This window comes from Mesoplodon mirus (genome assembly GCF_964341445.2).
Source record: "Mesoplodon mirus genome assembly, chromosome: X".
NCBI lineage: Eukaryota > Metazoa > Chordata > Mammalia > Artiodactyla > Ziphiidae > Mesoplodon > Mesoplodon mirus.
The window spans coordinates 140,158,766-140,184,760 of record NC_138981.1 but is presented as its reverse complement, the minus strand read 5'-3'; the positions used below and the strand labels follow the sequence as shown (position 1 = coordinate 140,184,760).

Here is a 25,995-nt window from a genome sequence, read left to right as displayed (position 1 = left end):
TGGGGCCTTACTGTAACCTGAAAGCTCATGGTCTCAATCAGACCTTTGAAAACTGATATATTAACAATAATACTTTTCCATCCCTATTACCCAGTATTTTGTGGCATTTCTGTATTTAAAACATACGATCATCTGTCTTTACACTTGGTACTCAGGTAAATAGCATATTCTGGGTCATTTTATTTTGTGGCAGATTTGACTTTGTAAATGGCATAAGGACTAGGTTCTTTGGCTATCCAGATTTCATCTCTTTCTTGGTTTCTTTCCTTAGCTGCACGCTCTAAAACTGCAGTCAGTTCAGGGCAAAACAGGCTATTTGAGGCTGGATAGGTGTGAGTAAAATGATGGAAAGAGGAGCCAGAAGAATTGTCATCGTTGTGGTTATCTTCTTCTTCTTCCTCTTGGTCCTGTAGCTTTCTCTTGCCCAACTTGGAATTTATACACCAGAAAACTTCTTTCAAGTCCTGGATAAAGGTCACTTTGGGAGTAAAGATGCATAATAGAAAGATAAGACCTCCGGAGACACCACACAGGAAATACAGGCCCATTTTCTCAGGGATGCCTGTGAGGAAAACAATAAACCAGTCACCCATAAGGATCATGGGCATTGTTCAAGGAGACAAGTATTTATTGATCTCATCACTTAGCGAAGGTAGATCCTTCTGAGAATACTCTGTAATGGGGCAGATATGAGAAATACTAAAACTAACAAAGAATAAATGACAAACCAGTTCTTTAGTCTCTTGATGGTTTTGTATTCCTGAATGCTAGAGATTAAATTGTGTAGCTACCCCCAAATTCATGTTTTGAAGCCCTAACCTCAATGTGATGGTATTTGGAGATGGAACCTTTGGAAAATAAGTTTAGATAAGGTCATGATAGTAGGGCCCTCATGATGGGATTAGTGCCCTTATAACAAGAGACAACATAAGGATCTCTCTCTCTCTCTGTCTCTCTCTGTCTCTCTCTCTCTCTGTGTCCCTCCCTCTCTGTCTCTCTCTCTCTTTCCCATTTAAAGACATCTAGTGAGAAGGCAGATGTCTACAGTATAGGAAGAGAGTTCCCACCAGAAACCGACCATGCTGGCACCTTGATCTGAAACTTCTAGTCTCCAGATCTGTGAGAAAATTAATTTCTGTTGTTTAAACCAACTAGTCTATGGTATTTTCTTTTGGAAGCCTGAGCACACTAAGACAGTGAATAAGAATTGGACTGGGACTTCATGTTTATTTAATCTTTATAAATGTGGAGCCCAAGCATGGTTCAGTGGGGTTTTTTCCTAATGTCTCAAACAAAAGATAGTAGTTGGATATGCATTTTTCATTTGTCAAAGTTCAAAGTACAGAGAATAAAATGGTACACTTCCTATTCCTACCTTCAAAGAAGGTGCTTATTTCACACCAGTTCCATATTAAATGCAACACAGTGCACCAGAGAGACACATATTTCTCCCCTTGCTATCAATTCAGAAAGAAGAATTTATCTTTTTATTACCTTTACCTATAATTAGCTGTCTTTTTGGATATCTAAAAATTATTTATTATGACAGGGGAAACTGCTACTGAGAGTTTACTTGGAAAAAAGCAGATAACATTATATATACAGTATTATCTTTTTTCTTTTGTTTTTTTTAAAAGGACTTTATTTTTTATAGCAGTTCTATGTTCACAATATTATGATCTTTTCATGAAATGACCAGACAGCCTTTCTTTCCCACTGAGAGATGGATTAACTTTTTATCTTTGTCTTTTTAAATTATAAACATGAAATATATTATGATAAAACTCAGAAAATGGAAAAAACCACCAGCAATACCATCACTTAGGAATGCTAACTGTTAACATTTTGATGTAGATCTTTCAGGTATTTTTCTAAATTTGTTTTAATGGCTTTATATTCTATAGGATCTAACCGTGTTATGGAAAAACCCAAATGAACTTTTTGGCCAACTCAGTAACATTTTTCATTTGTGTAATACATTTGTTACAATTGATGAATCAATAGTGATATATTATTATTAACTAAAGTCTATAGTTTATGTTAGGATTCACTCTTTATGTTGTACAGTTCTATGGATTTTGATAAATGCATAATGTTATGTGTCTACCATTACAGTGCCCCACCTATTCGTTCCTATCTCCACTCTCAAAAACAAACTCCCTCATCTTCCTTAATCTGAACTATCCATACCTATACCTATTTTATCATTCCTATTTCAACTTGCTTTCTTTAGAGAATCTGTCCCTCCTATTTCAATTGGCCTATTTTTAATTTCACTGATTCTTTCTTCTGCCATCTCAAATATGCTGTGAGCTCTCTAGTGCACTTTTCATTTTAGTTATACTTTTCAGCTCCAGAATTTATATTAAGTTTAATTTTTATAATTTCTCTTTTTTGAAATTCTCTATTTGGTGAGACATCATTTTCACACTCTCCTTTAGTTCTTTGAAATTATGCAGTCTGAGAAACAGAAAGAAAAAGTAATGAAGATAAATTAACATAGCCTCAGAGACATGTGGGACACCATTAGACATACCAACATATGCATAATAGGAGTCCCAGAAAGAGAGGAGAGAGTTGAATAGGCAGAAAGAGTAGTTGAAGAAATAATGATGGAAAACTCCCCAAATTTGGTGAATAACATAACACTACACATCCAAGAAACTCACCAAACTCTAAGTTAGAAAACTCAGATATTCATACCTAGACATATCATAACAAAACTGTTGAAAGTTTAAGATGAAAAGAATTTTGAAACCTGCAAATGAGAAGTGACGCATAACAGCTGATTTCCCATCATAAACCATTGAGGCTAGAAGGCAGTGGGATGACATATTTAAAGTGATAGAAGAAAAAGACTTTTAACAATGGGTTCTATGTCCAGAAAAAAATGTCTTTCAAAGATGGAGAAATTTTAAACTCTGAATCAAATAATTTGGTACCTATTAAATCCTTTCATGGTGTATAAAATAAAAAAAAATGATGCAGGGAAAAGAAATTAAGGTTGTAGTTCTCCTACAGAAATCTGTAAGATTTAATTAAGTGTAGAGAGAGAACATGTTTTAAAAATATTGTGGGTACACAGAATGGGAGAAAATATTTGCAAATGAAGTGACCGACAAGGGATTAATATCCAAAATACACAAACAGCTCATGCAGCTCAGTATCAAAAAACAAACAACCCAATGAAAAAATGGGCAGAAGATCTACATAGACATTTCTCCAAAGAAGACATACAGATGGCCAAAAAGCACATGAAAAGATGCTCAACACCACTAACTATCAGAGAAATGCAAATTAAAACTGCAATGAAGTATCACCTCACAGCGGTCAGAATGACCATCATCAAAGTTTACAAACAACAAATGCTGGAGAGGGTGTGGAGAAAAGGGAACCCTCCTACACTATTGGTGGGAATGTAAATTGGTACAGCCACTATGAAGAATAGTATGGAGGTTCCTTAAAAAACTCAAAATAGAACTACCATATGATCTAGCAATCCCACTCCTGGGCACATAATCTGTAGAACACCATAATCTGAAAGGATACAGGCACCCCAATGTTCATTGCAGCACTATTTACAATAGCCAAGACCTGGAAGCAACCTAAATGTCCAATGCCAGAGGAATGGATAAAGATGATGTGGTACATATATACAATGGAGTATTACTCAGTCATAAAAAAGAATGAAATAATGCCATTTGCAGCAACATGGATGGACCTAGAAATTATCGTACTAAGTGAAATGTCAGACAAAGACAAATATCATATGATGTCACATGTGGAATCTAATTTTTTAAAAAATGAAACAAATGAACTTATTTACAAAATGGAAATAGACTTACAGATATGGAAAACAAACTTATGGTTATCAAAGGGGAAATGTGGGTGGAGGAGGGATAAATTAGGAGTTTGGGATAAACATACACACACTACTATATATAAGATAGATAATCAACAAGGACCTACTGTATAGCACATGGAACTCTACTCAATATTCTGGGATAACCTATATGAGAAAAAAATCTAAAAAAGAATGAATATATGTATATGTATAACTGAATCACTTTGCTGTATACCTAAAACTAACACAAGATTGTAAATCAACTATATTCCAATAAAATTAACATTTAAAAAATATTATGGGTACAGCTATTGGTACATGGATCTGACTGAAACAAAATAGCTAAAAAGTTGAATAAATTTTAGAAAATGTACTGCTAAAATAAAAATAAGTCTGAACTAATGGAAAATATGATGGTTGTGGATTTTAAAATAACCCTTTCATGGATGAGAAGTATTCCCAGAGAGCTTCTCGGCCCCTAACTACAGCCTCATATTTCAATACTACCTTCAAATATTACCAAAAAGAATAAAAGAAAAAAAAACATTTTTCTAAAGGAAAATGCTAAGATTCGTAGCTAAGGACACAGTGGGATAATTACTCCCAGGGAACAGAACAAAGGCCTAATCAAACAATACTTTCCACCTCCGGTCACTTTTAGTTCAGGTGTTTCTGGATCAAGAGGAGTCATATTGGGCTTCCCTGGTGGTGCAGTGGTTGAGAGTCCGCCTGCCGATGCAGGGTATACGGGGTCGTGCCCCAGTCCGGGAAGATCCCACATGCCGCAGAGTGGCTGGGCCCGTGAGCCATGGCCGCTAAGCCTGAGCGTCCGGAGCCTGTGCTCCGCAACAGGAGAGGCCACAACAGTGAGAGGCCCACGTACGGCAAAAAAAAAAAAAAAAAAAGAGGAGTCATATCTGGACTTAATGTAGAGACTACCACATACCACCTAGAGATCCCAAACTTTGAGCTCAATACAGTCAGTGATTAGGACTTATGAGTGATTTATTGTTTGATAGATAATAGGTAATTGTATTGTCCATACTGAATATTTGGTGACCTGAAGGATAACTCATGCTATATGGTTTTATTGTTCACCCGTGGTGTAAGTGCCTATTAGCTTTTGATTTCTGATGTTCAAAGACATCCATCACAAACAAATACATCGCCAGCTACTAGATAAAGAGTCAGGGCACCCCCAACCCCAAGTTTCCTTTTGTTTAGAAAGCTCTGGCTTTTCCTTTCCTGCACTTTAATTCCTATTCTTATGTTTTAAATTCACCAATAAAGAGTGAACCTGTGAAACTCTAGGCACCCTACCTTCAATCCCAATAAAGGCAGAACCCCACATCCTCTCTCTACCTGGGACCTCACTGTGTGGCCCCAGGTATGCTGTGTAGCATCCAGGATCTATAAATAATAAAACTTGCTTTGATTTTTTTCAGCGTTCCCTGATGTTTGTTGTTGAGGTGTGTCTTGCAATCATAATAACCACAAGGGCTGGTCCAGCCACAACATTGGCTCTGAAAAGGGAAATGTCTTTAGGAGCTCACTATGTGTATTATGGGTCCAAGTGAGTGCCTCTAGACATTTCTAGCTGATGACATCACTATCAATAGTCCAAGACCAGCACAAAACATCACCAGATATTCCAGTTTTTTACCATGAAGTGCTGCTTCCCATAGAAGCATTATACATCCCTTTCCTATTGAACCCAGCATGGCCATGTGACTTGCTTTGATCAATGAAATGTTCAACAAATATTTATTACCCACCTCTGATTTCTAGGTACTATACTGCTGGTGACACAATAAAGATGAATGAAGTCTTTGCCCTCAGAAAGCATACAGTCTCCTCAATAGATGGACATATGACACTCAGCCTTCTTGCCACCCCATCCCTGAAGAGTCTCAGTAAGATGTGTAAAAGAAACACAAATGTTTCCCAAAAAAAGCTCTGAAAAGTTAATCTTTAACAAAGTCCTACAGAAGCTTGAAAAGGAGTTTTAAAGAAACGTTGCTATGGTCTACATATACCCTTTCAAGATTTTAAGAAATGAAAGTAAAGAACTTTACCTCTTTTAAAAATATATTCAGCTATTGAACTGTGCTTCTTAGACATGACACTGTTCACAGACTAAAGCACATCAGCTTTATGTGTTACACACCACACAGAACAAAATTTGTTTTAAACCCACTTATGTATCTCTCAGTCTAAAGCTCTAATCATTTCAACAGCTGCTCCCTCAAGTAGCCTTATGCCTTATCTTAGAAGGTGATTGTGATGAAAACTTTACCTTAAATTTTTGCCACTGAGCACAAAAAGTTAGAATACACTATAAAAACGGATACTAGAATAGGAATTTTCCTGCCACAGAATTGCTGTTGAGAACAATAGGTCCAAGTACCTCCACACTAAAGAGAGGTAGTTGACCATTCATCTGAGCAAGACTTATAAAGGGCTGACTCCGAAACAGTTTTGTGACTTCTAGCTCGTAATCATCCATCTCCAGGCTATATAAAAGAATGAGAGAGTGCTTGTGGAAAGAGGCTGGTAGCACAAATTTCTTTGAAGCATCTTCCATCAGGTGATAGTGTGTGGAGTGCTGTTTCCCCTCTCTGGTTAAGTGCTTTTCATACACTATCCTTTTTCACATGAGGAAATTTTTACCCTCATAAAGTATGGATGTGTCACCTCCAACCCCACATCATCTCTGCTGGATGTACTGAGATAAAAAAGTTTACAGGCCTACCTCATACTACTACTGAAGTAAAACATGTAAGATAATTTTGGAGCAAGCTTTATCTGTATCCCCTGGAGTTTGAAGCACACAGAACTTGGTAACGGGATCTTTTTAAAAAAGTCCGGGAACAAGAGGCTAGCTGGAGTTGTTTGAAATAACAAAGCAGAGATACTGTTGGTGAGGAGCAGCCTTCACTGCCCAAGTTTTGGTTGAAAGATAAAGTGTATTGCTTCCCTTGGGCCAGAGTGGACATCAGAGAATGTGACTAGGACATAAACAGATGGAGATGTATACCATGTTCTTGGATTGGAAGAATCAATATTGTGAAAATGACTATACTACCCAAGGCAATCTACAGATTCAATGCAATCCTTATCAAATTACCAATGGCATTTTTCACAGAACTAGAACAAAAAAATTTACAAGTTGTGTGGAAACACAGAAGACCCCAAATAACCAAAGCAATATTGAGAAAGAAAAACAGAGCTGGAGAAATCAGGCTCCCTGACTTCAGACTATACTACAAAGCTACAGTAATCAAGACAGTATGGTACTGGCACAAAAACAGAAATATAGATCAATGGAACGAGATAGAAAGCCCAGAGATAAACCCACGCACATATGATCACCTAATCTATGACAAAGGAGGCAAGGATATACAATGGAGAAAAGACAGGCTCTTCCATAAGTGGTGCTGGGAAAACTGGACAGCTACATGTAAAAGAATGAAATTAGAACACTACCTAACACCATACACAAAAATAAACTCAGAATGGATTAAAGACCTAAATGTAAGGCCAGAAACTATAAAACTCTTAGAGGAAAACATAGGCAGAACACTCTTTGACATAAATCACAGCAAGATCTTTTTTGACCCACCTCCTACAGTAATGAGAATAAAAAGAAAAATAAACAAATGGGACCTAATGAAACTTAAAAGCTGTGTAGGTTCATGAGAGTTAAGACAAAGAGTGCATCATTATGTCCAGAAAAAGTGCAGTATTGAACGTCCCAAAAGGATCCCCAAAGGGAAACAACCAACATTAGCGCACCTGCCACCTACAGGACACTAATACCATATTACAACAGCACTATTCAGTTAAAACCATTTTGTCTCCTTACTTCTCTCTCGTACTCCAACCTACTCCTAATTCCTGAAGGATCCAGAAGCAGTATAGTGATTTGGAGCATAAAGAATTATCAGGAACACTATATAAAATAACATTGTTTAATATATTTTATGTAAATAAGAGATTGAAAATATGCATATAGAGCAAAAACATAAAAATGACCCAGTAGATTTGAAGAAGAACCGAAAGGAATTCTGTAAATAAAAATATAATAATTTTAATTAAAATTAATCTGATAGGTTTAACGACAGATCAGATACAGCTGAATTTAGAGCACTGGAAGATAGACCAGAAGAAATTATTTGGAATGCAGCATAGAGATAAAAAATAAATACAAGAGATAAAAAACATGAAGGATAGAGTATGAAACTTTACTATATGATTAATCAGAGGCTTAGAAGGAGAGGAGAGGAAAACTGAGCAGAGGTAATATATGAAGTTATAAAGGCTTACATTTTCTAGAACTGATGAAGTCCACAGATTCAGTAATTCCAATGAATGCCAATCGGGGTGAATAAAAAGAAATCCACATCTAGACACTGCATTTAAAAACCAATGAAAGAAAAAAAATAACCAATGGAAGTATCTTAATAAATGAGGGGAAAGGAAACCTCTTTTTAAAAATGAATTGCAACTAGGCTTCCCTGGTGGTGCAGTGGTTGAGAGTCCGCCTGCCAATGAAGGGAACACGGGTTCGTGCCCCAGTCCAGGAAGATCCCACATGCCGTGGAGCGGCTGGGCCCGTGAGCCATGGCCACTGATCCTGTGCGTCCGGAGCCTGTGCTCCACAACGGGAGAGGCCACAACAGTGAGAGGCCCGCGTACCACAAAAAAAAAAAAAGAATTACAACTAATAAATGTAGAAGAAATGAGAATTGGAAAATCACTATTTTGCAACCAAAATATTAATTCTTTCAGGCAAAAATCACTGATAGTGAGTGAAAGTTTGTTGAGGAACAAGACATTCATATAAAGCATCTCCCTACAAGATACATATTACTTACAAAGGGAAAATTTATTTACAGTAAAGAAAACTGGAACCCATGACCTTAACCAAGTTTTCAAAGATAACATGATCAGTAATGGGACAAATACATCACTTCTATGGTATTTCTGCCAAAAGTGCATAACATGAATCTAATCATTAGGAAACACTAGACAAAACTGAACTTATGAGCATTCTACAAAACTGTGGGTCCATGCCTCTTCAAAAATGTCAAGATCATGAGAGAAAAGACAAAGGAACTGTTACAGATTGTAAGAGACCACATTGAAACTAAAAACATGAAACGTAAATGCAACATATGATCATGTATTGAATCCTAGATCAGAAAAAAATATAGTTATAAAGAGCATTATTGAAACAATTGGAAATTTTTGAAAAGTGTATCTGGATTAAATGGTGGTTTTTGTGAGTGTTAATTCCCAGATTTCAAGGGTTTTATGGATATACAATTGTTTGTATGTATGTCTTTGTATGGATTGTATGGATATACAATGGTTATGGTTTTTGTTCCATGCTTATGAATGAGAGATGCTTGTAGTTTTAAAGATATACACTGAACTACTTTAGAATACTGGGACATCAAATCTACAACATATCCTCAATGTGCTCAGAAAAATAATATTATGGATATATACCCAGAGATAGATGGTTAGGTGATATAATAACAAAGCAAATGTGATATATTTTTTTTTGCCACACAGTATGTAGGATCTTAGTCCCCTGGTCAGGGATTGAACTCATGCCCCCCTGCAGTGGAAGCCCAGAGTCTTAACCACTGGACTGTCAGGGAAGTCCCTGCATGATGTACAAAAAATATTTTTAAATGGAGAACCTAGGTGAGTTCTTTGTACTATTCTTAAAAGTTTTCTATATGTTTGAAGTTATTTCAAAATTAAAAGTTTAAAAGGTCTATGTGAGTCTACTTTGCTCAACTCTATGCAAATAAATTTGAAAATCAGGATAAAATGAAAATACGCCAATCCTGAAGTGTAGAAAGCAATAGGAACTTTAAAGCTATAACAGGAAAATGCAAACCACAAGATGTTGGTGCAACTATATTAACATCAAACACAATAGACGTTAGGGTAATAAAACTTACTGAAGACTTAAAAGGTCACTACATACAAATAAAAGGTCAATACACAAGGATGATGTAATATCTTAGGCAAGTGATAACATAGCTTCAATATCCATAATCAAAAACTTACAGGAGTAAAGGAGGGATGTGAAAACTCAACACAATTTATTGATCTAATAGTCACAAACAGAACACTTCACTCATTACTACAGAAAAGAAAATTGTCATCCATGTGCCAGGGATTTCAAGGAATGAAGATGCATGCATGTTTCTGAGAGTAATTTGTATAAGATGAAGCAGGGATACTTCTTTTCCTGACGACCATATAGGAAGTGAGTCAACCCTATGGGAAATGTGTCTCAAGGGAGTGGTAACCTATTCTGTCTCCCCAATTTGTTGGCCAGCTTTGGGTATGTTGGAGTGGCAGAGTCATCTAGGAGCATCTATAAGGGACCTGCTCAAAAATTCACCCTTCTACATATACTTTCACCAAAAAGGTCTATGGCGTTTGACATCACTTGAAAACTGCATTGGACTGATAATATATCAGTATTCTTAACTATTTTTGAGTCAATAGGTCTCTTGGGAATCCAATATAAGCTGCTACTGGGTACAGGATTTCTTTTAGGAGTAATAAAATGTTCTAAAATGTGACCGTGGTAATGGTTACACAACTCTGTGCATATACTAAAAATCACTAATTGTATGCTTAATATGGGTGAATTTTATGGTATGTAAATTATACCTCCAAAAATCTGCAAAAAAAATGAAATAAAAGAAAACTTTTTGGAGGAAGTTTGCCATTTGAGAATGAGTCAAATATTAATGAAGTTTGGACTAATCACCTTAGACTCTGCTATTATATATTAACTCTATATTTTAACTCTATAATTTAGATATCTAATTATGATATAACATCTGAGTCCCAGAGATTGTTTGTATGGAAGGGATCTACTATATGGAAGAAGCTCTCCACTGTCAGACATTCTAGGCAAGATTTCCAATAGTTAGACAATAAAGTACCATTTCAAATATTAAATTCTATTTTTATGAGGCTTTATTTTTGTACTTAAGACTCTCTAGATTAGATTAAATTCCCATGACTGTGTCAGAATGGAAGAGATATTTTATAGGAAGGCATTCTGAAAGAGATCAGTTTGGATCCAAGTTTTTTAAGGGGGGTAAGGATAAAGAAAAGAAAAGTTAGTGTTAAATAAAACTATTTAGCTATTCCATTTCTAATCATTCACTTGTAGGCAGTCCTACTATGCAGATTGTCTTCTGATACTTACCATATATATAATCAGACAGTGTAACTGGGTCCAGTGAGCTATGGTCCATTTGTTGCAGCAGCTTTATAGGCACTGAAATGCAAAACATCAAGGAGCAGAAAATTTGGCATGGAAATTGCAGTTACTGTTCATATAGTGGGGATGGATAGAAAGTTGATATTTGGCAGACATTCATTAAAAAATAATATATTGTGAGAGACTAAATTAGTGTTAAACCTGAGTTTTAAATGACAGCATTATCATACCTATTTATTCCATGGAATAAATTCTAAGCATTGAATCAGGTAATGGTCTAAGCATTGTCACAGAACAGAGGAAGAAATAAATAAACTAATGAAATTTCAAAGCACAGAAGTAAGGAGTGTACACTAAGTACTAAGGACTCTTGAACTGGAAAGTAGTGAAGAGTTTGGACTGAAGCAATTTCAAAATAAGGATTTGCCAAAAACCAAAGAAGATGAGGCCATTGTTTTGATGTATGGAATGGCTCCTTCCTCTCAGTTTAGAAAAAAGTTGACATATTTTAAATCAAAAATAAAAATTTCTCTGTGATCTCACATCCCCTTAGAGCTATCTCTAAGTTTTCATCTCACTGTCCCTCTTAACATTATAGGCACAGTTGATCACTTCTTCCTTTCCATCAGTCTTCTCCCTTTATGCTTTCACATCACATTCTTCTCATCTTCTTCATACTTTACTTATCTCTTCTTAGTCCCCTTTGAAATCTCTTTTTCTCTGCAAGTATCTTAAGGTTAATATTCCTTTGGACTTTGTTCTAGCCCCTCTTCTCTTCAAACTATACACAACAGTTATCATGCTAGGTCACCTTATTGTTTGGACATTTCCCCGTTCTATAAATATTAGTAGGATAAACATCATTAACCTTTTAAGGAGAATGTAAGCATATTTTAAGATATATGAGTGATAGCTATGTTAACCGCTTTGGCTACTCAAAGCCTTAACCCCTTTCTATGACTGCAATATTAACTCACATTATGGGGTTTTGTGCAGAGAAAAATCTACCTCTTATCACAGGAGATGAAAACTCTAGATACTGACTTTCCCAATCTCCCTTACAACTAGGGATTTGTAACATGACCTAGGCTCCCCCAATCAGATGTGTCTATGCCAGATTGACTTGGAAGCTAGAGACATAAGTTTTCTCTCTTTGGTGGCAGCAGCTGTTTAGTGGAATAAGCATTTTTCTTACCAGAAAGTTCCAAAGTACAGTTTGGGGCATTTTTCTTTGGTGTATAGCTGAGCCAGGTTATACATCCTTCTCAATAACTGCTTTGAGACATCCACTGCCCTTTAATAAACTCTTTTTCTGCTCAATCAGCTTACGTTGACCTCTACCGCTTGTACCTAAGCATCCCCAAAAGATACAGCTCCTAATACCCTCAGTACTGGCCTCACCCTCAGATCCATACACATATATATATACCTGCTTACTTATAATTTTCTCCTGAATATCTCACAGGAATGGAATCAAAGTCATTTAATAACTGTATAACCTTGAACATGTTACTTCTTCTTTCTGAACCTCTGTTTGCTTTTCTATAGAATGGGAATAATACATACCTACCTCACAGGATTATTGTAATGATCAAGTGAGAAACATGGATGTCAAAAAAATTTAAAACTGAAAAGTGCTATACAGATTTTAGCTATTATTGTAATTGTAAAATATAATTTATAATATTGTAGCTTTCTCACAGTAATTTATTAAGTGATAGAGATAACCTGTTTTTCTTACCACATATGTAAGATACTTGCAGCTGTTTCTTCACTCCTGGGAAACAAGGTTCACCAAAAGTAGCTGTATCTGCAAACAACGTACAGTTTTCTCTCTTTTGACACTGTCTCAAGACTCTTTGTAGAGCATCAGGAGCTAAGCACTCTGTTGGTTATGATTCAAACAAACAAATAATTTGAGAGTTGGGAAGAAAAAAAGGGGTAGAATGCATAGGAGAACAAGAATAGGTACTTCTGCAATGCAGCCTTGAGAGTGTTTTTTTTTTTAAACATGCAAAATATTTTGAGGTCTCAAGGAAACAGAACTAAAAGGATGGTCTTGCAGTCAAAACAGTCTATTCAGGATACCACCACTGGGGTAAATGAATCTGGATACTGTTATCCTCTTTATCACTTTACTTGAGATACAAATGATCATGGAAAGAATATGTACTGGATTGGCCTGACTTGGCTAGCATGCCCACTCTTTGGCTAGTGAACAGTATTGTCCCATTAGACTATAGTCGATGTTAATAATTTCCTAATAGGAAATTCAGGATGTTGGTAGGATGGGAAAATAGATGCTGGGCAACAGCAACAAATGCACATTATTCTTGGATGGAAAGGGTAATCTTGATTTTTTTTCCTCTGTCACATCATACTGCCAGGCTTTAACACAACACCAGGTCCAGAATTGTCTTTTGGCTTAGAGAGAAGCCAGCATCTTGGCTTATCTTCCCTAGGAAGCAAAACCATAGGACCTCCCAGGTTCTTGGCAAATACCAAATAATGCCTAGTCTTAGGCTTTTTCTCCTCTGAAATGCATGAAAGAAACTCTTGTGATTTTTGTACTTGAAAACGTGCAATACAATTTTTGTTTGCCAAGGGTTTTAAAGATTCTAATTTTCTCCAAGCTCCTACCAGCTCAAATTCTTTTTACTGCTCTGAATATAGAGTTTGCAGTGTATTATTTTAGATTTTCAGCAACTACATGTATTTAGCAATTAAAGATATTAGTGATACTAGTGACTTGGAAAATGTTTATGGCTAAAATTTTTAAACATTAATTTTCTTCTGTCTCTTACAGAAGAAGGAATTGAAGTGTAGATGAGGGAGCCAGGTCAGAGGTATCTTATGCTCTATCACTAGAGCAGAGTTTCTCAACCTTGGGACTATTGACTTTTAGAGCTGGATTTTTCTTAGTTGTAGGGGGCTGTCTTGTGCATTGTACAATGTTTAACAGCATCCTTGACCTCTACCCACTAGATGTCAGTAACAACTGCCCCCGGTTGTGAGAACCAAACATGTTTCCAGACACAGTGTCTTTGGGAAAGAGGTTAAAATCACCTCTGATTGAGAATCGCTGGACCAGAGGTAAACTACATAATCCTGTGCATAATCCTGTGTAATAGGAAAAAGATTTATGAAGATTTTGCCCTGAACTATGCCAAGGTTTATGCAAATCAACAAAGGTTATTCAAAGCTTTTTGACCTGAATCATTCAAGAAACATGCCTTCTACAGAACCATGAATATACCAGGAAGCAACACAATGCAACAATAATCACAGAGCAGCATCACTGAAAATGAGAACAGTATAGGCCAAAGACAGAAATTATAGCACTGGAAATTGCACACAGACTCTATTTATTGATACTAAAGTTTCAGCACACTTCAGCAATAATGTGATACAATGTTGCATTATTAACTGAGAATGTCAGTGTAACTGGGTTTTCCAATTAAATTCTTAAGAATGTTAATTTTTTCTGTGGCATACACTTCAGGATAAATTGGAGTAGGCAGAGGCTACTGAGTTTGCACATTTTAAAACTAAGCATTGTCTTACACCCACACTGTCTCTGCAAAACATATAAGGCGTAGCTTTCAAAACCAACATTTCTGTGGCCCTGAACTAGCTGATCAAGATTATGCTCTTGCTCATAATATAGTTTTGAACCAGCTGAGAATGTACATATTATGTATTCAATGCTAGTCTCATAACATTGCTTATATGTTGGATATCATAGTGATCTGGAATATATTAGTCCATTATTTAAAGTTCAGTAAATCACTAATGTTGAACAGAGAATTTGGAAAACTCTTTTGTAGATTTGTGTGTCTTCTATTTCCAACATACCTATGACAGGTCCATTTTTATTCATTACATCACATTCTTGTTTTCCTTCCATGAATTTGCCATAATTTGCAGAGAAAATTGTCAAGACAGATTTATTTCTGCACCGAAGCCTCAGCGTACCATTCTCACATACTGTCTTTATTCGGTAGTTCACTAGGAAACAAGGTTGATACTTTAGATTCCCTTTCAAATTCAGTATTACATTCCAACATTTATATTTTTAAACTGTTTTGAAGCACTGATAGTTTAAGCCTCCTTAAAATGAGGAGAAATATATAATAGAGTCATCTGAACTTGTAGAAATCAGCTACCAGAAGGATTACAACCCAAATTTGGGATTCCATGAAAAATTTTTAAGTAAGAGGAGGGCTAAAGCTCTTACTTTTAGGTAAATTTCAAATATTTCTTTAATTATAGAATAGAAGTAAACCTCTGTCACCAAGAAGTATTTTGTGTTTCTGGGTTATACAGCTTAAGGTATTAGGCAGTGCTTTTTAAATTGCTAAGCATGAAAACAGAAATTGCACTTATAAATGAGCCCACAAACTATGTAGGTCCCATCCTTTTTGGTAAATTCCCTCTTGATTTTAAATGCCACTGTGAAACTTGCCTGGTCTACATTTATAAGATACTACAAGATACTTGTATGTGCCAGGACATGGATCTTGTCCAAACATTTGACTATTCACAGATATCTGACACCAGCGTTGGTCTTTGCACTCATCCAGGAGTTTCTTGTGAAGAAGGAAAAGAGAGAGAAATTACTGAATAAAAGTTCACATCGATGTGTTATTTCCACTAATGAATTTTACAAAATTGAAAAAAGTTAAATTCTTTAACTTTCCAATAAAATGTTTCTTTTTCCCCTGACATCTAGACATTCTATTTCCTGAACTCTGAGAAGAGAATGTATGTATAGTGATGGATTAGACATAAACACTAAGGCCTTGAATTACAGCTCTGTTACTTACTTGCTATGTGATTATCAACAAATTGCCTCTGTGAAATTGTATTTCTTTGTATGTTAAATAGAGATACGAATTCCTGGCACAAGTTAAGCAAAAGGCTATTTTCAGATCTAATTTATACAGAAATGAAAGCTTTTAATATATGGCCAAGTTGAATACTCTCTGGTTCTGGAAATGGTTAAAAACACCAGGTGGCCTAACAATTATTGTGGTTAGTTAAAATAGGAATGAGAGAGGCAACACTTAAAGGTGAGAAAAAAAAACCAAGAGAGCATGGTATCATGAGAACCAAAGGAACTGAGTGTTTAAAGAAAGGTGGAATGGTAGACTATGTCAAATGACACCAAGAAGCCACATTAGATTAAAACATAAAAGTATCCATCAAAGGTAACTTCATGAGGATCAATAGTGACTTCAGTGGAATTAGTGGTGGCAGGAATAAGATTAAGTGAATTGCTACCAAGAAAGTAAAGATGGAGAGTGTATTCTCTCAAGCAGATAAGGATTAAATGATGTCAGTCAGGAAGCTGCTTATACATTAGCCTCTAGGGAGAACTATAATGTTCTCAATTGATTCCAGGTATATTTTAGCTTCTATTAGATACTGCGCTCCTAGGAAGCTTCCCAAATGATAGATACCTTAATCCAGCTCCATCTAGGTCACCAATAACCTCTATCACTGAATAGCTGTGTAACCTTGGGAGAATCAGTTCACCTATCTGATCGTCAGTTTCCTCATCTATAAAATGATATTTAAAGATAGTATCTACTTCACGTGGTTATGTATATTAAAGGAGAGAATTCATGTACTGTGCCAAACAACATGCCTAGCACATAGTTAGTACTCAAAAAATGTTAGCTATTATTATATGAGAGAGAAAGGGAAATGGTCAAATTAAGATTATATAAGTAAAATCAAAACTCTTCTAATCTAAATGGTGTAGTCAAGCCATCTATGATTAATTTCTTTCTTTTCCATTTTACTCCCATTTCCCTGGTAATTACATATCTAATCTACTATTTTCTCAAATAAAATTAGATAGGTTTCCTTTTGAATGCAAAGTTACCTGGGCCCTTGCTTTCTGAGAAGTTGGATCTTACCTGTCTAGCTGTGACTGACACACAGGTGGCATTTTCACTGGTCTTACCAGTTAGAGTTGGACAAAAGTTTTCATCAGGGACTTTACGACCATAAAAAGCAGAAAGGATGCTGATAGATGTCTTTTGTGGGCAAGTGATTCCCAGTTTCTCTCCTTCACAGGCATGAGCTGTATGGTTCTTCAGGACTTTCTTTAGGTAGCCTGAGGGAACTTTAGAGATAGACAATGGAGCAAAATACTGTATAACTCCCAAAGTATTTTGTGTAGGGTGAAGGACCTCCAATTTCATCTTGGCTAGCCTGCCACACAGTCCCTGAATACCTTTTACAGAATCCCAGCAATTGGTCCTCTGGCATCTGCTTAAACACCTTTTAGTAACAGGGGATTTGAAACATGGTCGTTGGATAGTTCTGTTAAAGTGTTTTCTCATGTTGACTGAAACCCTGGCCTCCCTGCTGCAACTTCTATTTAATGATCCTACTTCTATTACGTGGAGTTACATAGAACAGGACTGAGCCCGCTTTCCCGTGAGGCTTCCTTAGATGTTTAAGCACAATGACTTTCTTGGACTTTCTTGGATCACAAACCAAATTTTCTCAACTTTTCTTCTTTCTAAATGGTTTTCAAACTCCTCACCATACGTGGAAATCTCTTATGAATCCTGTCTCGTTTGACAATAAACTTCTTAAGGTGCTGGAAACAATATCAGATGAGTCTGAACAAAATAGAGTACAATGTAGCTTCTGGCAGCTACTGTTTTCTTCTATTTTGAAACTCAGGATACTATTCCATTGTCTCAAGTCTTATCAGCCTGCATCAGACAATTTTAATGAAATACACAGTATTTATTTCTCCCTTTATTTACTAACAGAAGCCCCATTTTTTGTGTGTGAGTGGCAGCAGTTTTCCCAACCCTAAGTGAGATATTTCCATTTCTTTGAATCATCTTCAATTTCCTTTATCAATGTTTTATACTTCTCAGTGTAAAGGTCTTTCACCACCTTGGTTAGGTTTATTCTTAAGTATTTTATTTTCTTGTACGTGTTTTTTTGGTTTTTTTTGTTTGGTTTGGTTTGGTTTGGTTTTTTTTTTTTGCAGTACACAGGCCTCTCACTCTTGCGGCCTCTCCCGTTGTGGAGCACAGGCTTCAGACGCGCAGGCTCAGCAGCCATGGCTCACGGGCCTAGCTGCTCCGCGGCATGTGGGATCTTCCCGGACCGGGGCACGAGCCCTTGTCCCCTGAATCGGCAGGCGGGCTCTCAACCACTGCGCCACCAGGGAAGCCCTGTACATGTTTTTAAATGAAATTGTTTTTTTACTTTTTATTTCTGATATTTCATTATTAAAGAAATGCAAGAGATTTTTGTACATTAATCTTGTATCCTGCTACCTTGTTGAATTCATTTATTAGTTCTAACAGTTTTTGTGCAGATACTTTAGGGTTCTCTATATGCAGTATCATGTCATTTACAAATAATGACATTTTTACTTCTTCCCTTCCAATTTGGATAACTTTAATTTCTTTTTCTTGTCTGATTACTTGTCTAAGTCTTCAAATGCTATGTTGAATAGAAGTGGTGAGAGTGGGCATCCTTGTCTTATTCCTGAATTTAGCGGGAAGACTTTCAGCTTTTCCCCATGGAGTATTATGTGGGATTTTCATAAATGCCTTTTGTTATGTTGAGATATGTTCCCTCTATACCCACTTTGGTGAGAGTTTTTTTTTTATCATGAATGGATGTTGAATTTTGTCAAATGCTTTTTCTGGGTCTATTGAGTTGATCGTGTGGCTTTTGTCTTCCCTTTTGTTAATGTGGTGTATCACACTACTTGATTTCTATATGTTGAACCATCCTTGTGACCATGGAATGAATCCAACCTGATCATGTTGCATGATCCTTATATATCTTCTTGGATTCAGTTTGCTAATACTTTGTTGAGAATTTTTGCATCTATATTCATCAAAGATATTTGTCTGTAATTTTCTTAGTTGGTAATGTCTTTGTCTGATTTTGGTATCAGGATGATGGTGGCTTCATAGAATGAATTTGGGAGTGTGCCCTACTCTTCCATTTTTTGGAATAGTTTGAGAAGGATGGGTGTAAGTTCTTTGTATGTTTGGTAGAATTCTCCAGTGAAGACATTCGGTCCTGGACTTTTGTCCAGGATAAAGCAGTCATATCAGTATTGTAGAGTAATGTGAACAGAAAACTTAGAATTCTAGTCAAGCTAAAATATCACTGTAGGTATCAAAAGTAAAGTAGAGTAAGATGCAAGCAGACATAGAGAAGAACTAAAGGTAGTTAACTCACTCTAGCTAAAGACAATTAATCAGGACAAATCTCAATATTTCCTGAAACTGAACAAAGAAAAAAGCAATTAATGTGAAGTTTAAGTTAAAAATTAATGAAGAACAAGAGAAAGGAAGAGCAGCTAGTTAACTCAGAAAAAGAGCATATCTTTCAAAATAATCTACAAAATACAGAATAAACTTTCTGATTTTTTTTTCCAAAAACGAGTCCTGTTTACAATAGTAGTAGGACATCACAAGGAGAGAACAAAGTTGGGTGGAAAGGAGATTCATAAAATAAGGTTGGTATAATATCTACTTTATGGATGAAAAAAATGAGTCTTAAATAATTCAAGAACAATGCATTGGTGTATAAAATCAAATTGTTGATAAAGATGAACTAGATAATCTTTTTCAGACAATGGCAAGCTAATATGTTGATATTTGATGTTTTTTGAGGAATAGCCTACTATTGAACAAGCAGAAGAAATAATCAAATTTAAAGCTGGAAGAAAAATGTTCCTGAGCTGATGAAAGACATGCACATGAGAATGCACAAATTAAAAATGGAGCAAATAAGAAAGTTAAGAAACTAAGAAGTAAATGGATTAGGGAGAGAAGGTAAGGAAAGAAGATGATTACAGATTAAACCAACATAAGCAGCAAAGATAAGTCATCATTACAGAAAATCACATATATTACAAGAAGGACTAGTATGAGAAATATTTTCAGAATACAGAGAGAATCAACAGGTGAAATTGATAAGAAATAAACAAATATGTTATGGAGCTAGAACTCAAATCTAGGCTTTTGACTTTACACTGTTGCCTTCTGCTCTTGGATTCATGCACAACCACTCATCTTCAACTTTTATTGGTACATTTAGCTTATTTTAATTTCCTGTTATACTCTACACACCTATACCCATTCAAATGACCAGAACATATATACTCTGATGAGGATCAGATCATATAATGTAGGGACCTTAGAATCACTTGTCATTAAAGCCAATTCTGATATATGATCTAACAGGAAAGGTATCAGCCTATGACTTAATGGGAAAGGTATACAAGTTCACAGAATCTCATACCCTACCTAAAATCTGTTCCAGAGTACAATGTAGCCTTTTACTGAGAAAATATGGAAAATAGTTCATCTATGACCTACCCAACAGGGAAGGCCTGAGGGGAGAAGGTGGAATCCCACACAGGCATGGAATCTAACAATCCTGCCCTTGTAAAATGTAAACAACTCCCTAGTCAGAAGAGACAGAAGCTTTCAATTCCTCACATCCTCTTTGCTGAACTGGTACCCTCCATCCTTTGTGCTCTCTACCTCTTAACCAATTTCTGAACTTCTCAGGTGCAGAACCCTCAACTCATCTCTTATCTATACCCTGATGCCCCCTCTTCACATCTGCTACTTGGTACTAGACCTTGAGCACTGACCTCCTCTTTCCTTTCTCCCTCAATTACTTAATCTCTCTGTGTCTGAAGTTACTCTTCTATGAAAAGGTAATAATAAGAGTATGAGTTTGGCTCTGGATCCTAGTGGCTTTGAGTTATGATCATATTTTCTAGAATTGGAACAAGAACCTTATTATACTTTTAACAACAACAAAAATACAATCCTCAAAAATGAAACAAATTAAAAAGGATAGTAGCATCAAATGTGGCATTTAAACTATTGACTCAACTAAATAACAGTAACAATAAGTTTCCAACATTAAATCATGAGCCACCAACTTGCTTCAGAATAAACTGAAGAACAGTTAAAAATTTAGTTATCTCACAAGCTCTAGTGATGCTGTGAATAGTACAAATCATCATATTGTTTAAAAGAGTGGATTTGGCTTTTCCACTTACTTGTTCCCAGAGTCAATCACAGTTTCCCTATCTATATAGCAAGGAAAGAATACATTTTCCTGACACTTAGGCCAGGGCTGATGTTCACCAGTGTCACTTTATGTAATGTCCCCAAGAGTCCTCTGGAGGGAAGCAGAGGGAAGGACTGTCAAGAGCTGTGGCTACATAAACCAAATGGAAAGATATATTTGTAGTGAATTTTGTTAATATAGGCATAAAATCCTCCAAATCTGATACAGTCTGTCCCCCGCTGACAAGACATCTGGCCTAAATAATTAAGGTAATTGTGTTGAGGATCTACTTTGCTCTGCTGGTGAAGACTCCATTTTTCTGTTCTCCAGGAAAGTATTTAATCTTGAACCCGTTTCTTTCTCTGAAATAATTTTTCTGTAACCTGGGCTCTGGGGATAGTTTCAGTATCAACAGGAAGAAGCCTAACTCTGAAACATTCACAAAAGCCAAACAATATTCAGACCTCTGCAGAAAAGAGGTATTTGGTATCTCTCTCAGAAGACTTCATAGGCCATTTATTCTTGACTTCCTTTTCTTGCTTTAGAAGTTCCCTGACAGCATACAATTTCCTTCTGCATATAAACACAAGACTCTTATGTCCGCAGAACAGCAAGAAATGCTTGGGAAAGTGGGTTTTTTTTTCAAGTGTGCCTCTTGGGTTTATAATGAGGAAAATCTCATCTTCTATCTTCTCACTTCAATTTTCTTATTCTCCCTTACATTTCACTCCAAAATCAACTTCATTCTCTGTGCTCTAAGAATACTTTGGCTCAGTGCAGCTCCCTTCCTCTTCACTGGTGCTGATCAGATGATATTAGGATGTATCAACTCACAGATGTTTTCTATACTCATTCCACAACAGTAACGAGTAATACCAAAATAACTAAATGTAATAACTAGTAACAGTAATAACTAAGCGTGTAGTGGGTAGGGATGGAGACTGTCCTAGTATCAAAAGAAAAGACAGCATCAGAAATTATCAACTCACCTGAAAATTCTGGGACTGCTTCCAGCACAACTGCCAAATAGAGACAACTCAGCACTGATCGAAAATACAAGCCTGTGCATCTCAGAAATTGTCCTAGAATAGCCATTTGGTGCCGTGTTTCCTCACTTGCCCGCATCTAGCTCACGATGGCACTGGGATTCAGAATCACTAGCCTCAAGCTTCTAAAAGACCCTCATTGTCTATAAACAGAGTCCATTCTTTGTCTCTTGGGTGTGTGTGTGTGTGTGTGTGAGAGAGAGAGAGAGAGAGAGAGAGAGAGAGAGAGAAAGAGAGAGAGAGAGAGAGAGAGAGAGAGAGAGAGAGAGATCTGTACCCAGAGAGAAAAAAGGAAAGATAAGAAGAAAAAGCAAAAAGAAAGACTATTTCTCACAGTTATGCAAAATGCATCATTTTAACTGATCATCTGAAGGGCCAACAGAGCCTAAGTAGGTATTATGCATTGAACTAGTTTATGGATTTGGCTTTCACTAGAAAAATGATGTCAGTTAAGAATATTGTAGTGACTTCCCTGGTGGCACACTGGTTAAGAATCCACCTGCCAATGCAGGGGCCACGGGTTCGAGCCCTGGTCTGGGAAGATCCCACATGCCACAGAACAACTAAGCCTGTGCACTACAACTACTGAGCCTGGGCTCTAGAGCCCATGAGCCACAACTACTGAGCCCGCACACCACAACTACTGAAGTCTATGTGCCTAAAGCCTGTGCTCCGCAACGAGAGGCCACCACAACGAAGAGTAGCCCCCGCTCGCAGAAACTAGAGAAAGCCCGTACACAGCAACGAAGACCCAATGCAGCCAAAAATAAATAAATAAACAAATGTATATTAAAAATGAATTAATATTTTAGTGACAAAAAAAGGGAAATAATGTACTTCTCTGCCTGCCTTAACCCCATCCACTTAATGTACTATAAGGTAAATTTGATATGTAATGCAAAATTCTTGTCTATAGCCTAATGTTGTAGTACTGCAGCTGATGAAGTCAAACCATTACCTGTAGAGGGAACATATACACAAAGAATATCCAAGAACTCACCTCCAGTTCAAGGGTCCCATACAAATATTACTTGAGTTTGTATTGCTGTGTGTGAAAATCTTTTTTATAAAATAGAAACTAGGAAGTTGTTTGTATATGTATAGATTATTAGTTCCTCATTATAAAATGTCTAAAATGATGATAAAGAAAAGCATTAACTAAAAATGTTAAGTATAAATTAGGGGCTGAGGAAAATCCCTGAGTAAAAATAGTCTGTAACATTAAGTAAACATGACCAGAGAAGATAGAGATGGGAAAATATAAGATGTGACCATCTACCCTACTCAGTGAGTATTCAGCAGAAAAACTGATAGTCCAAGCCTCTACATATGACAGCACCAATCTGATGGTCTGAAAACCTTGAGAAAGTTGCTAAAAAAGGAAGCAAATTCTTGGCCTTTTACAAAGAACCCTCAACTCTATCTTTGGCTCTGGAATCCTAGGTAGGCCTGGAGAAACACTGTTAATTTTTTTAAACATTAAAGAGTTTAATTAAGATTTTTAAATTCCATAAATCATTGTACATATAAAAGAAATATATCTGGAGCAAGAAGTGGAATGGGGAATTAGATGCTGAGTTCTCATTCCCAATACATGAGCATGTGGAAACCTATTATGCAAAGGCCACCAAGGAAAGAGGAGCAAAGAGTATTTTGAAACTGAATTCCAACTAAAACATGGTTCCAACATCTTTAAAATATTGATAGGACTTACTTTCAGCTCTGGCAACATAGCAGACTAATATGATGATCATACTGTGTATAAAAGCAACACTTGACTATATTCTGGCTATAAGAAATGCTCTTAACAATACAGATGAAGCTTGAGGACATTATGCTAAGTGAAATAAGACAGAAAGACAAATATGGCACGATTACACTTATACAAGGTATCTAAAGTAGTCAAATTTGTAGAATCAAAGACTGCAATGGTAGTTGCCAAGTACTAAGGGGAAGGGGATATGGAGAGTTACTAATCAATGGGCACTGTTTCAGATAAGCAAGATGAATTAGTTCAAAATCTGCTGTATAACATTGTATCTATAGTCGATGATAATATATTGTACAGTAAAAATGTATTGAGGATAGATCTCATTTTAAGGGTTATCACAATAAAATAAAAATTTAAAAAGAGACGCTTTCTAAATATGAGGACAAAGAAAGACTGAAAGTAAAAGTATAAATATGTACCATACAAACAGAAGGCCTAAGAAAACTGGGATGGTTATTTAGATATTAGAAAAATTACAATTATTTTGGAGATTTTAATATCTCTCTATTGGCAAATTGAAAATATGCTCAACATCTTTAGTCGTTAGGTAATTGCAAATTAAAGCCACCATGAGATATCACTATACATCCACCAGAATGGCTGAAACTAACTAGCTGACAACATCAAATTTTGGCAAGGATAAATGAATGACCGGAACCCTCATACATAGTGAGAGTGTAAAATGGTACAAACACTTTGGAAAATAGTTTATCAGTTTTTCATAAAGCTAGATATACACCTAACCTATTACCCAAACACTTTCACTTTTAGGAATTACCCAAGGAAAATGAAAAGATAAGTGTACACAATTACTTGAACACAAATGCTTATAGCAGCTTTTTTCATAATAATAAAGAACTGAAAACAGGCCAGATGTCCATCAATTGTTGAACGTATAAATCAAGTGTAGTTTACCAATATAGCTAAATAACACTAGGTGATAAAAAGGAATGAATCATTGATGCACACATCCAACATAAGTGGATCTCAAAAGAGGCTTCATTGAAAGTATTTACAGGTATGATTCCATTATTTGAAGTTCTAAAACAGACAAAAGCAATATGTGGTGAAAAAAATAAGAACAGCGGTTGCCCATTGGGGATGAAGATGAGGCTAATTGGAAAGAGACCTGAGGAGCCTTTTCATATGACCCAGCAGTCCAGCTCCTGGGTATTTACCCGAGAGAAATGAAAGTTTAAGTTCATACAAAAAATTATCCATGAATGTTCATATCAGCTTTATTAAAAATTTGCAAAACCTGGAAACAACCAAAATGTCCTACAATAGGCCAACGGGTAAACAAACTGTGGTACATGCACACAATGGAATACTACTCAACAATAGAACATAACTATTAATACACATAACAATCTAGATGAACCTCGAAAGCAGTATGTTTAGTGATAGGAGCCAACATCAAAAGCTGACACACTTTATGAATCCACTTGCAAGACATATGGGAAAGGCAGTTTTTTAGAGATGGAGAACAGAGCAGTGGTTGTCAAGGGTTAGGTCTAAAGAAAGAGTTTGACAACTGTTGAGAGTTTAGTTAAACTACTCCATAATATTGCAGCCTCTGCATTCTTTTTGTGTGGCTAAGGGGCCTGAAGGGGCCTTGGGTGGGCAGAAACCTAACCTCAAGGGCATGCCCTGGATGACAGCCAGCAAAGTCACAAGAAAGTGTAACTGATATGAGTTCCCCAAAGCCCCTGGTGATAAAACAGTCTCTTCCGCCTCCCAGCTCCTTCCCCTTGTGGATCCCTTAGATAGGACTCCCACAGAGCTTACGAAAACCCTGCTCTTTTTATGGTTTTGAATTGCCAATCTGGCCTTATCCAGGGAACCTCAGAAACACATCACCTATGGACCCTAATAAAGGCATAAGCTGCAGGTCCTGCTGCTTGCCCTCTGCCCTGTACCCTGCCTTGACCTCCTGTGTGGCCTTCCAGGCGTGCTGTGTACCTCATCCAGGACCTGTGAG

The 25,995-nt window shown here is 36.5% G+C and overlaps 1 protein-coding gene across 1 annotated transcript; it reads right to left on the bottom strand.

The window, feature by feature from the left end:
* Positions 1 to 179: 179 nt before the first annotated feature.
* Positions 180 to 22,322, bottom strand: LOC309796344 (protein eva-1 homolog C-like; the record flags this gene model as incomplete). Its single annotated transcript, XM_082609377.1, has 6 exons — positions 180 to 562; positions 12,850 to 12,993; positions 14,964 to 15,155; positions 15,574 to 15,697; positions 17,033 to 17,241; positions 22,187 to 22,322. 6 exons carry the CDS (start codon positions 22,320 to 22,322, stop codon positions 180 to 182), a joined length of 1,188 nt encoding a protein of 395 aa, XP_082465503.1.
* Between the last annotated feature and the right edge of the window lie 3,673 nt (positions 22,323 to 25,995).